Consider the following 13,253-nt stretch of genomic DNA (forward strand, 5'->3'; position numbering starts at 1 on the left):
ACTTATGAATAGGTTTAATTTAAGCACACAATATTGTTTATTATTGTAACATACATTATGTAAAATGGGTATAGAATAATGAAAAAATTATTATTTGTGCTAAAGGCTATTTTATTACTAAGTTTCAAATTACAAATACGTTAAAATTCAAATAACAAAAAAAATTGATGTTGAAAACTTTTAAAATAAAATACAATAACAATAAATAATAATAAACTCAACTTGGATTTTTAGACAATTGTATTTCATCGGCAATTAGAATGAATTATTATTAGGACCTATTTTCTTTTATATATAACTATATGGGTCGGCAAACAAGCGTACGGCTTACCTGATGGTAAGCGATTACCATAGCTTATCGATGTATGCAACACCAGAAGCATTGCAAGCATGTTGCTGACCCTATCCCCATTTCCCACTTTCTGGTCGGAATTCAAGATAGCCAGAGCTTCTGCTCTGGTCACCATATTCATCGAAGGAACACAATACTGCTTAAAAGCAGTACTACTTATTTAGTAGGGATCTGGTGTAAGATCGAAGTACTGCCCCAGTCATTTTGAGCAGGAAATATCCTGCTGTGCGCTACCTCAGTTAAATAAATAAATAAATATTTACACAATACACACACGATCGTCTGTTCCTAAAGTAAGCAACTTAATGCTTGTGTTATAAGTAACAGCCGACTGGTATATAGCTACATATATTTTTTTTTTTTTCGATAAACATACTTATAAATAATACATATATAAATATATAAATTAATATTTATATTACACCCAGACTCGTGGTGGGAATCGAACCCACTACCCTCGGAGCAGAAAGCAGGGTCACTACAAACTGCGCCAACGGGCTAGTCATAGTTAAAGATAATATATGATAATTGAAGTGTTCAAAGCAAATTAAGAATAAGTTTAAAAAAACGGTTCAAAGTAAAAGAGGTTCAAGTAAGAAATCGTATGATTAGAAATCTTTGGTTACCTATATATTACTAAAATAAATATATTCGTTGTATATCTTTCACATGAGAGCTGAAACTGAACCAACCTGAACAATGCGTAAAATTAAATACCGTTAAAGAAATATACGTAGGTACGTTGACAGTGAAGTGTTTATTTTTATTTTTTAGTACGGGACGTTACACTTAATCTGTAGAAATTAGTCTCATTTTTTTTTTTAATTATGTTCCTAATACGTCATTTAAAACAAACGAGTGTGCTTTAGACCACACGACTGAAGTAAAACTTACGAAACGTAACTCTCTCTTTCTATCTTCACTAACTTATATCCTGCTCTCAACTTCCGTTCGCCTCGACCGATCACACTTTTTGAAACGCTCTCGTCACGCATTACCAGCTTACTCCCCAAGTCAAGCGTACGTAAAAAAGTTTTACTTCAATAGACAAGGATTTTTGAAATGCGTAAAGAAGCTTTACAGGCAAAGGTCAGGCCAATCACAAAAGGCCAGAAGTAACAATTTTGACTGTCGAATCCTTGTACGAGAATATGATTAAAATATTACCTCACCACCAAATAGACCAAAATCTTCACGTTGAAGGTCAGCGCTCACTATCCGTGCCGATAGCTATACATACTAATGTTTCGACGTTGACGTCAACAAAATGGTGATCGCGCGCTAAGCAACGTACTTAGTTAAATACCTATGAAGTAAGTTACTATTATTGCTCGCTCAATTAGGTACTTCAGCATATCTCAGTTTATCACTGGTTATACGAGTACGCTTCCCCAAGTTTGCGCTAAATATCCGGGTTGTCCCGCTAGGTCCAGCCCTTTTAAACTACTTGCTTATTTTTACTTATTGTTAATTTGATACTTGAGTGATATCATTAGAAACCAATTTTAACAAATAGATTCAAATTTAACGAGTTATAATATTAGCGTGAATCCCTAATTCTTTTTAAATTTATTCTTTTGACGCGTTAGGAAAAAATGATGAGAGTAAATGTTTACGATGCGTGCACACCGTCACAACAAACCGACACCCTAAAGTTAGCTAGTCAACGAAGATGGATATTTATGTTAGTATAAATATTTATTCCGATGGCTGAGAGTCTCCACACCGTGCCTAGGAGAGCACGTTAAGATCACGGTCCACGGTTGTTATCATTAGAGCTGATAGCAAAGAGTAAAGTAACTTGCTTATACAGGCTGATAGTAATCGTTAATCATAGTAGGCAATATATCCGCCAACCCGTAATGTAGCAGCGTGGCGGATTAAGCTCCGACCCCACCTACTTGAAGAAAGAGGCCTATGCCCAGCAGCGGGATATTACAGGCTTAATCGCCTCAAACATTTTCTATGTATAAACAAAAAACCAGTTACAATTTTATTATATATTTAATATATCTTTTGGATATTACTTAACTAGGCATTAGATGCCTGACTGAGGAACAGACGTGTGAGGCTGAAATATTTTTGCTGAAATGTCTTTAAATAAAAACTACGAAAAACAACGTGAATAACGATTTATTTCAAATACTTTACAGCAACCATGGTCACGGGAGGTCTTCCCGTCGGGCATGTAAAAAACCTAATGCCGCGATAAAATCCTTAAGGTTGTTTCATTATAATCCTAAAAACTCAGATTAATAAACAAAACCTTTTGTTTCTTAATCTGAGCCTAAAAAATTTAAGTTTTCAATTAAAATAACCTTCTTAGTCAAATATTGAATAAAAAAACAAAATAGAATTTGTCATTTATACAATTCATAATTGACGCAAAATAAACATCTGCTTTTTAATAATATAAATTTTAAACAGGTCTTCGTTTCTAAACGCGCGTATAGAAATGATTAAGGTTTAGAAATAAGTTTAAATTAATTTTATTCTATTACAATTATGTTTATAGACATTATATTTACATTATTTCATTTGATTATATTATATTGTTTTAAGTAAGTTACTAGTACGTATAGTGGTAACGTATTTAATGATTTTTTTATAATATTTTAGTGTATTTCACGATATTTAGTTCGCGGAATATCTACAACAACAATTAAACAAGAAAGGGATACACTTGCTAAGTTAAAGAAACTCCAAGCAGACTTTCAAGTAAGAAAAAATAACAATCACGTTTTTAATGAATACATGAGTATTAAAAAAAAAAACTCTTGGTATTTACCTGGTCTGGTAAAGTATTTTAATAAGTTAAGAACAATTTGCATTTACCATCAATATATTTTAAAAAAAATTTTATAATTATTGCAACTTTAGAGAACTTTAATATTCAAAAGCAATGAAAGCTATACTAAAAATACTTTATATGACTGACTAATATTGATTTCTTATAATTACAGTGTGAAAATGGAAAACCAATATGGTTAAAAGGTGGCATGTGTGACAGGATTCTATATGGAACAACAATTGTTTTATGTTATATAGGTGTTCTAATGACATTCGTTACTATTTATGACAATGCTAAACCTGCATCTTGGAAAACCCCTACATGTTAATTTTTTTATTAAAAAATTGCATACCACATGGAAAAATTAACAATTGATTTAAAATGCAAAGTTGTGAACATTGAATAAATATTTAATGCAGTTGTTTAATTTACATAACTGATACATTGCCTCAAATTAGTAAAATTACAATCTAATGAATATAAATATATATTTCTAAGTCCTCTGAACGTGTATATGAAATTTACAAGAAGGCATTGATTGCACCTCAGCAGTTACAATGCTGTTAATGCAGAGATTAGCCAAGCCGCCTCTTATCAGGCCACATGTGTACGCCACATACTGGAAAAATAAGCATAGTATATAGTTACAAACTAGCCATACCCTGCAGTTTCACCCGCGATAGTTTGAGGACTAAAATAGTTTTCCTCGGTAAATTGACTAAATTTTTCAATCCTCACCAGTAGTTCTCGAGATACGATTAACTAACAAACAAACTTTTCAGCTTTATAACATTAGTATAAATGTATAATTTGCCAGAGCAAATAGGGCATTAGGTACCTACTTGAGTAGCCTATATGTTGCTCCACAACTTCCTCTATCTTCAAGTGAAAGTCCCATAATAATCGGTTAAGCCATTGCAAAAATTAGTCCAGACAGAGTCAGACAGACAAAAATTTTAAAAATGGTTTGTTTTTTAGTTTCATGTAAATAACTATGTACACTTGAAAAAACATAGTTACTTTGAAATAGCAGACAGACACTTAAATTTAATTTATATGTGTAGATATCAAAATTAAGAAATAATTGTTTTCACTTTGTTAAAATAATATCTTTAGTTGAAAAAATAATATCTAGAATACACACATTGTACACAATTAATGAAATAATTTTTCTTTTATTTAAACAAAAAAAAAATTGTAATAGAAAAATTTACCCTTGGTGCATATTCCAAATATTGATGGCCATTAGAAAAATTAGTAAGGAACCTAAAGGCGTTGTCCTGTAGTACATAAACACCTTGGTGATTTGTTCTCAGATTGTCAATCTGTTTTTTATATATGCACGTCCAGAAATCTGTACAGATAAACTTCATAGTGTCCAGCTCATCTTTGAACCTCGGCCATTCTCGAGTCAGCCTTTCCATTATTTTATAGCCAGCTGCAAAACCTATGTATTCCACCACAGACAAATCAACCTCCTGTAACATAATTGCCTGTTAGTCTTTATTAATATTGCAAACAAAAATATAACGTCATAATATATGTGTTTTTTACCTTATTACCATTCGTAATTTTATTTTGTTCTAAGGCATAATTGATAATTTCTGAGTGTAATAATTCAAATACAATATCATCAGCCATGTTTACTGCTTATTCAAAGAGTATATAAAAGAACTTTATTTTGAAGTAAGTAATATTTTCAAAAAATATTTATTATTAAGCGATGGAGTACGTGAAGTTGTTTGACGCCTTTCTAGAACATTAATATTTAATATATTATTAGTTTTTTCTCCTACTTTTACTGTTTTCTTCTTAATTATGAACATGATATTATCGTATGAATTGTGGTACCTAATAAATTAATAATTTCTTGAAATCAATCAAAAATCGCTTTCATTTCAATACTTCAAACATAGAGTAGAATAAATATTACCTACTTCAAATCTTCAATCACAGTTCAATCAAAGGTTCAATAGTGCCAAAATGATAGTGCCACAAAAGCACAGATAATAGATGGTCGACAAAGAGTATATAAAGGTAATAATGATCGAGATTAGGGCCTTCGTTTAATTTTATAGACAAAAAATCATTATAATATTTGCTAATGGCCCTTAGCGTAGATAATTATTATTAAAGTTGTATATGTAATAACTAATTACGGACTAAGGTAGAACGGTCAAACTGTTAATGCAAACTTTTATTATATTTACTTTAATACATAAACGCACTATTAAGGTTTAACAGATATAAAATACGAATAAAAGTCATCACTACATGCACAATTAATGCAAACCAAAGGTCGAATTATTTATGTCATATTTTTATTATGATAGTAGCCTGGGACTTGTAAAAAATGTTGTTTTTGTTGTTTGTCAAGTACATTTTTTTTTTACACAACTCTAAGGAAAAAATGAATTCACGTTTGGTTTGTTTTAATGTTTATTTTATCTGTACTTAAAAAGGTACTCATATTTTTATTTTTCGGTAGTAAACTTTTGTTTTAATTATTCATCTTTACCGACATAAAATTTTCAGTCCAGAGACTCAACAACAGAAACAAATAAAAGAAACTATTCACACACTTCAAGAGTTCAATTACTATTAATTTAACTACAATATTAAATTAATCAATGCAATACCGAGTGTTGTTTACGAAAACAAGTGACTAGTCCACAAGCTGGAAGTTCCCGGGAGCCGCAGTGCGTGAGTGCGGGTGGCACAAGTTCGTTGCGTGCAAATCGCGCGGTTGCCTGGGATTTTTCAAAGTATGATTTCAACTTTGCGCATTTTTTGTGATCTTACGTAAGAACTATTGTGACTCACTCTCTCCTTTGTAAAAAAAATGTGACATGGTCGACCGCTTAACTCCTAAATCGTCTTACATAATAAACCTACCTGAAGACATAAACTCTCTAAATACCCAAAGTAACGATCCTCAAATACAAAAACTAGATAGCTGGAAGCGAAAGGTATTACACGGCCGACATCCTCACGATCTAGAACAACCCCACATAAACACCGCCGCCTCAAACAAATAGCTTAAAATAGGAAACCTATTCCCAGAGACCGAAGGATTTATAATAGCGATACAGGACCAAATAGTTAACACTAAAAAACTACAGAAAATTCATAATCAAAGCAACGATATATCAAAGGATAATCGTAAATGCCACGTTCAACCAGAGACTATCCAACACATTACCGGGGCATGTACAACACTCACACAAACAGATTACACACATAGACATAACCAAGTAGTCAACATCATTCACCAAAAGTTAGCACTCAAACACAAATTCATACAGAACACAAACACACATTACAAATATAAGCCACTACACATACACTTAAGCTCTATTTTGATCGCGCAATACTTACAGACAGAACCATCCACTACAATAGACCGGATATAACGCTCCAAGATAAATTAAATAAAATAACCTATGTGATAGATATTGCTGTTCCCAACACTCATAACCTACAAAAAACAATTTCTGAAAAAATCAACAAATATACTGAACTAAAGGATGAAGTAGATAGAATTTGGAATCAAAATAAAGTATACATAATCTCAATAGCTCTTTCCACCACAGGTGTTATCCCAAACCATCTATTACATAGTCTCAAACTACTAGAATTAAACGAAACTCTTTACATCACCTTACAAAAAGCCGCCATTTTAAATACATGGCGAATCGTAAGAAAGTTCTTGCAAATTGACGAACACGAAATTCCACACAACACGTAATTTTAACACACCACACGCTGCATTTACTTGGTTTTGACCCGTAAATGCAGACAAACCAGCCGAAGGCTGAGAACAATTGCCGAAAATAATAATAATAATAACCGTTTATTTATACTCACATCCATACATCGATATACCTACAGACAACTTAAAGACTAGACAAAAAAATCAAAATTACAAGATAACTACTCCATTGAACTATAACCGTGTAGTTGTTACAAATAGTTAAATTGGAAACAATATACATACTACGCAACTAAAATAAAACACAAGAAATTTCACTTAACTTCAGCCTATCGCAGTCCACTGCTGGACATAAACCTCCACAAGTTCGCGCTAATAATGGCGTGAACTCATGTGTGTAGTCCCCACGCTGGTTAGGCGGGTGGTGACCGCAGGGCTGACTTTGTCGCACCGAAGACGCTGCTGCCAGCCTCGGTCTTTGTATTTCAAAGCCAGCAGTTGGATAGTTATCCCGCCATCGGTCGGCTTTTTAAGTTCCAAGGTGAAAGTGGAACTATGTTATCCCTTAGTCGTCTCTTACGACACCCACGGGAAGAGAAAGGGTGGCTATATTCTATAGTGCCGTAGCCACACAGCATACAAGAAATTTACAAAAATAAATAAATAATAATAATAATAGGTAAATACCAACATAAAAATAATAATAATAATAATTGAAAAAAAAGTATAAACAAAATGAAAAATAAGAAAAAAAAAAGAAACTGGCAATCTGCATAACGATGCGTTTATGGGAGTACTGAAAAGGATCACGTTCGGCATTTGTTGAAGGATCAAGATCCTTTAACACCGATTTTCAGCGTCACCCGTAAGGAGATAGGCGAAAAGAAGTCATTATAAAATATATATATATATTATATATATATATATATATATATATATTAATAAAACCATAACAATAATAAATCTTTAAAAATTGATACACATATAAAAAATACATAAAAATAAATATGAATACTTCTATATATTATGAGAATCGATACACAAAATTCATTTATACGCAATTCAAGTTACAACCGGGGGCACCAACCACATTTCACGTAGATGTACTGCGTGACGTAGTGAGCATTTGCTTGTTGCCTTCGTCCTTTAAAAGATGTAAATATAAATATATACATACACATACGTATATATATATACACACAAACACACACACACACACATATATATATACAGGGTGGGGATGACAATACAACTGTAGCGACATCTATCTCGCGACAAAAAAACTAGAAAGAACTGACGTATCCTACATCGCGATATTAAAGTTATTAGAGTGATTGAGTATATATACAAGAACCGACAAATCCTTTGGGCGTTAGTCCACCAGACACAACATCCGTCTGGTTGAAGGATCCTCCCTTTGCGATGGCGGGCGAGGAACTCCACACCCTATTACTATCGCACTTTCAACAACAATAAATGATAACACTGATGGTAATAATAGTTTATAGGACTATTTCAAAACCATCAAATAAGTCCTAACATCAAAATCTGAAAAAAAGAATTTTTCAAACAAACTAAATAAGATAAGGGTTTGTTTCACAATGTACAAGTAAAGTAGCCTATAGCTATTTGACAAATTAATTATGTGACACATAAAAGTTCTAGTTAGTCCTGCCTGCGTTTCACCATCATCTTACCTATAAATTTATTTGGCACATAGCTGTTTGCCACTTACTGGTTAGTAGATTTGGCAACCTCGCATTTCATAGTTCCGTTTTGCGAAATACATGTTTTAGAAAAACATTCTGTGTTGTAAATACACGTGAAAATATGTTCTATTCGTTTCGATGTGTGGTTTATAATATTTTTATACATTTTATATACATACAGGTTGAAATATATTATCCCTTAATTTTTTAGTGATCAAAACAGAATATACATTATTTTTTGTATTACTGAAACCGGAACGTCAAACTGTCAATGAATAAACGTTAAAGTTGAAAACTGAAAAGTTATAGAATATTGTACCGTGATATCGTCATACAGTGTTATTATTTCTGTATTCGTTTTCTGTATTTTGTTTTTTTTTTCTGTATTCGTAATTTGGTTTACAATTAATAAAAATACGTAATTTACAGCATGTTTAGTAAGTCGAAATCTTATCCTGAAGTCCGTATCATCCAAGGCTTCCATATAATTAATGCATTATCGAAATACAGGATTCCTTATCGGTCTATTTAAACGATACATAAAATCATCTAACTCGTCATCAATTATATCAAATATTTCCATTTTTCAAATTTTCTTACATAACTAAACAAACTTTACAACAGAAATTATTTGAATCACAGCTGTCAATCCCGTATTATGGCTGTCAACTAATTTATATGGCAGATAAACTTGCTATTGGCCAGTTGATCTGACATATAGTTTACTGGGTACTTTATTTGCCAGCTAGTGCTATTGGTCAATTGTGAAACGCAAAAGTTGACGTTATTTGATAAATAAGTTGCAAGTAGCTTATTGGGAACTTTATTTGGACATTGTGAAACTGGCCCTAAATATAATAAAATTTTAAACAAAAATTTATCTCGTGCGCTCGTGGCTTTCGATGAGTCAGAATGGGAGACAACCATCGATCGAGCATCCTATACAGCGTCTGTAAGAACCTGACCAAGCAAGACGTACCTATGTTTACCCTCTCTTCGATGGTGAGGGTACCAGAAGATATTCCGCCAGTGACAGAGCCGAGATCCTGGCGGAATATAAGGAGATACGACGTATGAGAACGTCGTCCACCATCACGCGGCAGTCCAACAAACCGTGGAACGATTCCTGTCCGACCCTACTCCGATGGTCCAGGGAGAAGAGCTCATCTCCTTTTCTGAGCTACGGAGGGCAGTTGGCCGCCTACCCAAGCGGAAGGCTTCGGGGTCCGACGGGATCTCTGCTGCCACGTTGATGCAGCTGCCTATGGGATGCCTCGCAGCGCTCACGAGCACATTCAAGGAATACTCCAGACCGGACACTTCCCCGAGGCCTGGAAGACCGGAAAAGTCATCGTCCTCTCCAAACTGGGAAGGATCGCAGACACCCGGAGAGCTATCAGCCGATTACGCTACTCTCGCACATCGTCAAGCTATTTGAGCGTCTACTGCTGCGGAGACTTGCGTCACACATACTCGTGCGCGAGGAGCAGTTTGGCTTTCGTAGGAGTCATTCGACGACGCTCCAGCTGGCGAGGGTTATCGGACACTTGGACAGTGAGTTGAACAACCGGCACTGCACGGGCGGGGTCTTTCTTAACATGGAGAAGGCCTTAAACCGTGTATGGCATGCTCGGCGTTGACAGTTCGCTGCCACGTGTGCGCTGACCGGCCACGTCGCCTGCTCTCGCGCGGCCTCCACGTGAACGCGACCATAACAACTATAGATCGTAATATAATAATTAATTCGTTTGCACAATTTAATTACGGAAGCTTAATTATCCAAGTTAAGCTACTAGCAGAATACAACAAGTACAAAGTGCCAAACCAGAGCCAAGACTGCCTTAACCGCAGTTGCTCCGGTCGTTTTATACAGGTCAGAAAGGCTCGAGTAATGAGTGAGAGTGGGTGAGTATCGAACAAAGTGCTAGGTAGCGTGATCGGTGCGTCTGTTGTTTATAAATTCCTTGCTAATTGCGTACGACAGCGCAGTGTGAATAGAACGATTTACGGTTCCGATGATTTCGTAAAGATAAAGCATATGTGGGAAGTAAAGCATTGTGTTTGCGTGGTTCCGGAATGGATCTAATTCAATTTAATGATACCAATTTATTCAAAATATTAATAATCTTTTCATAATCTATTATTTATTCATAATATTTATTATGTTTTTAATGCTGTAGTAAATAATTTCATATCAATATTTTCTTTTGTTTTAATAATATACAGTCATAAGTCAACCACTTGTTGCTCACCAATCATATCTTTTATTTTCGTTGTAAATATCTTTCGTTTTAATTAACACTTGTAAGATTCAGACTTCATAATTGTTTTCTACTTTACTCACAGAGTTACAGAAAATGTTGTATTCATGCTGGTATTATTTACATATATTAGAATATAGCTACAGGTAACACTGGTTAAAATGAAGATAAAAGGAATCAAATAGCTATCATCGCGTTACAAATTGAACATGGCGAAGTCAGTAATGTGTGTTGTTCATATTTTAGTGGATACAAAAGGATCTTTATTGACATTACCTTAGGATTAGTGGGATTTCCGTTTTATTCGTAGGCGCAAATTAAGTTTATTAAATATAATTTTAGTGTTGTTTTTATTTGTTGTGTTGCAAAAATGGATGTAAATAACATATCAGAATTAAAAGATGGCGATTCAACCAGAGCTCTTGTGAGAGTAGAAGCGCCATCTGTATTAAAAGTGTCAAACCACAAAGTCGATGGAAATGTAAAAAAAAAGAGAAGACGCGGGAAAACCAAACGGAAAGTGTTAAAACCATTTTTGAAAATGTCTTGGCAGGAAAGAAGGATGATTGACAACAGCAAAAGGAATAATCGTTTCAGAAAAATTGTTTTATCAAAAACTCAGGCCCCTTTTAACAACAATCAATTTTTAATGGAAATTCATAAACCAGAACCGGAAAACAATTTCAACCTATTCAGAACCCCGTCGGCTCGTACCAGAGATTCTAGTTTTAGTGTAGATTCTGAAGAAAATTATTTTTTTTCACTCCCGGAGGACGAAGAAGAGTATTTGACGAAAGAATTTTCTAGTGTTTACGAAGATGCGCAATGTGAACGTCTGTCAAACATGTCCAAAAATGAACTTGTTCAAGAGTATCTTCTTCTCGAGGCTAAATATGATAATCTCATTAAGAGAAGTGAGCGAAACAAAATAAAAGACACCGAAGACGACAAAGATGCGTCAATAGCAGATAAAGATGTGTCAGGTGCAGATAAAAGCAGTATGTCCACGGATCGGGATACTTCTGGTACTTCTATTAATGCTGGCTCAATAGACGAGCCCTCTTTCTATGACATCATGCTACGACTAAAAGATCAAGAAGAAAAAATACGCGAGCTTCAGCTAGCCAATGAGAAACTTCTACTAGAAAACAGTCGCTTAAGACAAAGGAATCAAGGATCGAGTGAAGATTCAGAAAGTGATAGCTCATCTACTTCGGACAGTTGCAGCAACTCAAGTTGCAGTTCAAGCCCTGAACATGAAAATGTGTTAGTGAATGGTGATGCTATAGCAAATGGAAACCACATTTTGAATGGAGTTGATGATGATGTTGTGAATGGCACTGAGCCTGTGCAGCCTCTCGTTAATGGTTTTCATAGTCCAAGTGATTAAATTGTATGAAATAAACTATACAGTGACATACACAAAATAATATACAAGACATTTTTATAGTTTTCTTGCCTGTGCTGTTTCCATTAAAGTTAATTTATTCATTTATTAATTTTAAGGCTGTAGTAACAATGTAAATGTGAGATCTCATTTTAAATTAATAAACTTTCTGTGATATCCGCACGGATACTTGTTTTTGAAAAATATTTGTTTGAAATTGTAAAGTAACATACAACTATTGCATGAGACAAATTATTTTTGACGATTTATAATGACAATGTTGATTCAAGATTTTTATTTATTAAAATTAAAAATAATTTTGATGACTGTTAAAAAAAGGCAACACTTATTTTTTGTGTGTTACATTAATTTCAAATATGTGAAAAAACACATTTATATAACAGGATCAGGATCTCACTTTTATATTTTACAGTGTTACAATAATATGAAATGTTTACAGTAATTTTTAATGGTCTAAATGTTTTATACTGTTATGTTTTACAATGTGATAAGTTAATTGTGTCAAGTAGCAATATAAAATAGTGTGTTATTTGGATTAAAGAATTTATTATTATAGGTGGTTATTGCAATTTCAAACACAAAAATCTGCTTTCATAGTTGTAATAATAAAATATAGTATAAAACTATTTCTTAAGTATACTTATATGCACAAATAAAGCTTGATAATATATAATTTTTTCTTTCAATATTATTTAATAATTTTTCTAACTATTGCTAGTGTATGTTGCAACAGTTTATTTATAGTAGGTTAGAAATAACCAAAAACCCATAAAGAAATAGTTGTGCAATTTTGTCTCTTAAAATTTATTCCAATATTAATGAGGGGTTAAGCAAATCTTTGAAATGCGTAATAATAATTTTAGTCTGTACTAATAAGATACAATATAATTAAGAATATACCATACACACTTGTGTTATCTTTAATTTTTAAACGAAGATCTTTAAAAACGTTGTAAAACCAGTTTTGTTTCAGTTGACGATTAATATTCATTGTCAGACAATTTTTAATCTCTATTGAAA

The 13,253-nt window shown here is 33.4% G+C and overlaps 2 protein-coding genes across 4 annotated transcripts; one reads left to right on the top strand and one right to left on the bottom strand.

Annotated features, from left to right (window-relative positions):
- Nucleotides 1-3,129: 3,129 nt before the first annotated feature.
- Nucleotides 3,130-5,136, bottom strand: LOC123662299 (trafficking protein particle complex subunit 6b). 3 transcript variants are annotated; one of them, XM_045597161.1, is made up of 4 exons: nucleotides 4,995-5,136; nucleotides 4,698-4,896; nucleotides 4,358-4,621; nucleotides 3,130-3,762 (listed from the first exon to the last, which is right to left on the bottom strand). In XM_045597161.1, the coding sequence occupies exons 2-4, from the start codon at nucleotides 4,782-4,784 to the stop codon at nucleotides 3,637-3,639; spliced, it is 477 nt and encodes a 158-aa protein (XP_045453117.1). In that variant the 5' UTR covers nucleotides 4,785-4,896; nucleotides 4,995-5,136; the 3' UTR covers nucleotides 3,130-3,636. The 3 variants fall into 3 exon arrangements, with proteins under 3 accessions (XP_045453117.1, XP_045453118.1, XP_045453119.1); XM_045597162.1 differs by having other exon boundaries at nucleotides 5,081-5,134; XM_045597163.1 differs by having other exon boundaries at nucleotides 5,077-5,134.
- Nucleotides 5,137-10,973: 5,837 nt separating this feature from the next.
- On the top strand, nucleotides 10,974-12,906 carry LOC123662296 (protein HEXIM1). The gene has a single exon (XM_045597157.1). It carries the CDS (start codon nucleotides 11,196-11,198, stop codon nucleotides 12,213-12,215), a length of 1,020 nt encoding a protein of 339 aa, XP_045453113.1. The 5' UTR covers nucleotides 10,974-11,195; the 3' UTR covers nucleotides 12,216-12,906.
- Nucleotides 12,907-13,253: the final 347 nt, after the last annotated feature.

The sequence above is a fragment of the Melitaea cinxia genome, chromosome 18, assembly GCF_905220565.1.
Source record: "Melitaea cinxia chromosome 18, ilMelCinx1.1, whole genome shotgun sequence".
Taxonomy (NCBI): Eukaryota; Metazoa; Arthropoda; class Insecta; order Lepidoptera; family Nymphalidae; genus Melitaea; species Melitaea cinxia.

Excerpts from the sequence above, each read along its gene's own strand:
- LOC123662299 (XM_045597161.1), bottom strand. The coding sequence starts at position 4,784 with ATGGCTGATGATATTGTATTTGAATTATTACACTCAGAAATTATCAAT. Across the intron at positions 4,622-4,697 it reads AAATTACGAATGGTAATAAG|GAGGTTGATTTGTCTGTGGT; the intron begins GTAAAAAACACA and ends ATTATGTTACAG. Across the intron at positions 3,763-4,357 it reads ATTTGGAATATGCACCAAGG|TATGTGGCGTACACATGTGG; the intron begins GTAAATTTTTCT and ends TTATTTTTCCAG.
- LOC123662296 (XM_045597157.1), top strand. The coding sequence starts at position 11,196 with ATGGATGTAAATAACATATCAGAATTAAAAGATGGCGATTCAACCAGA.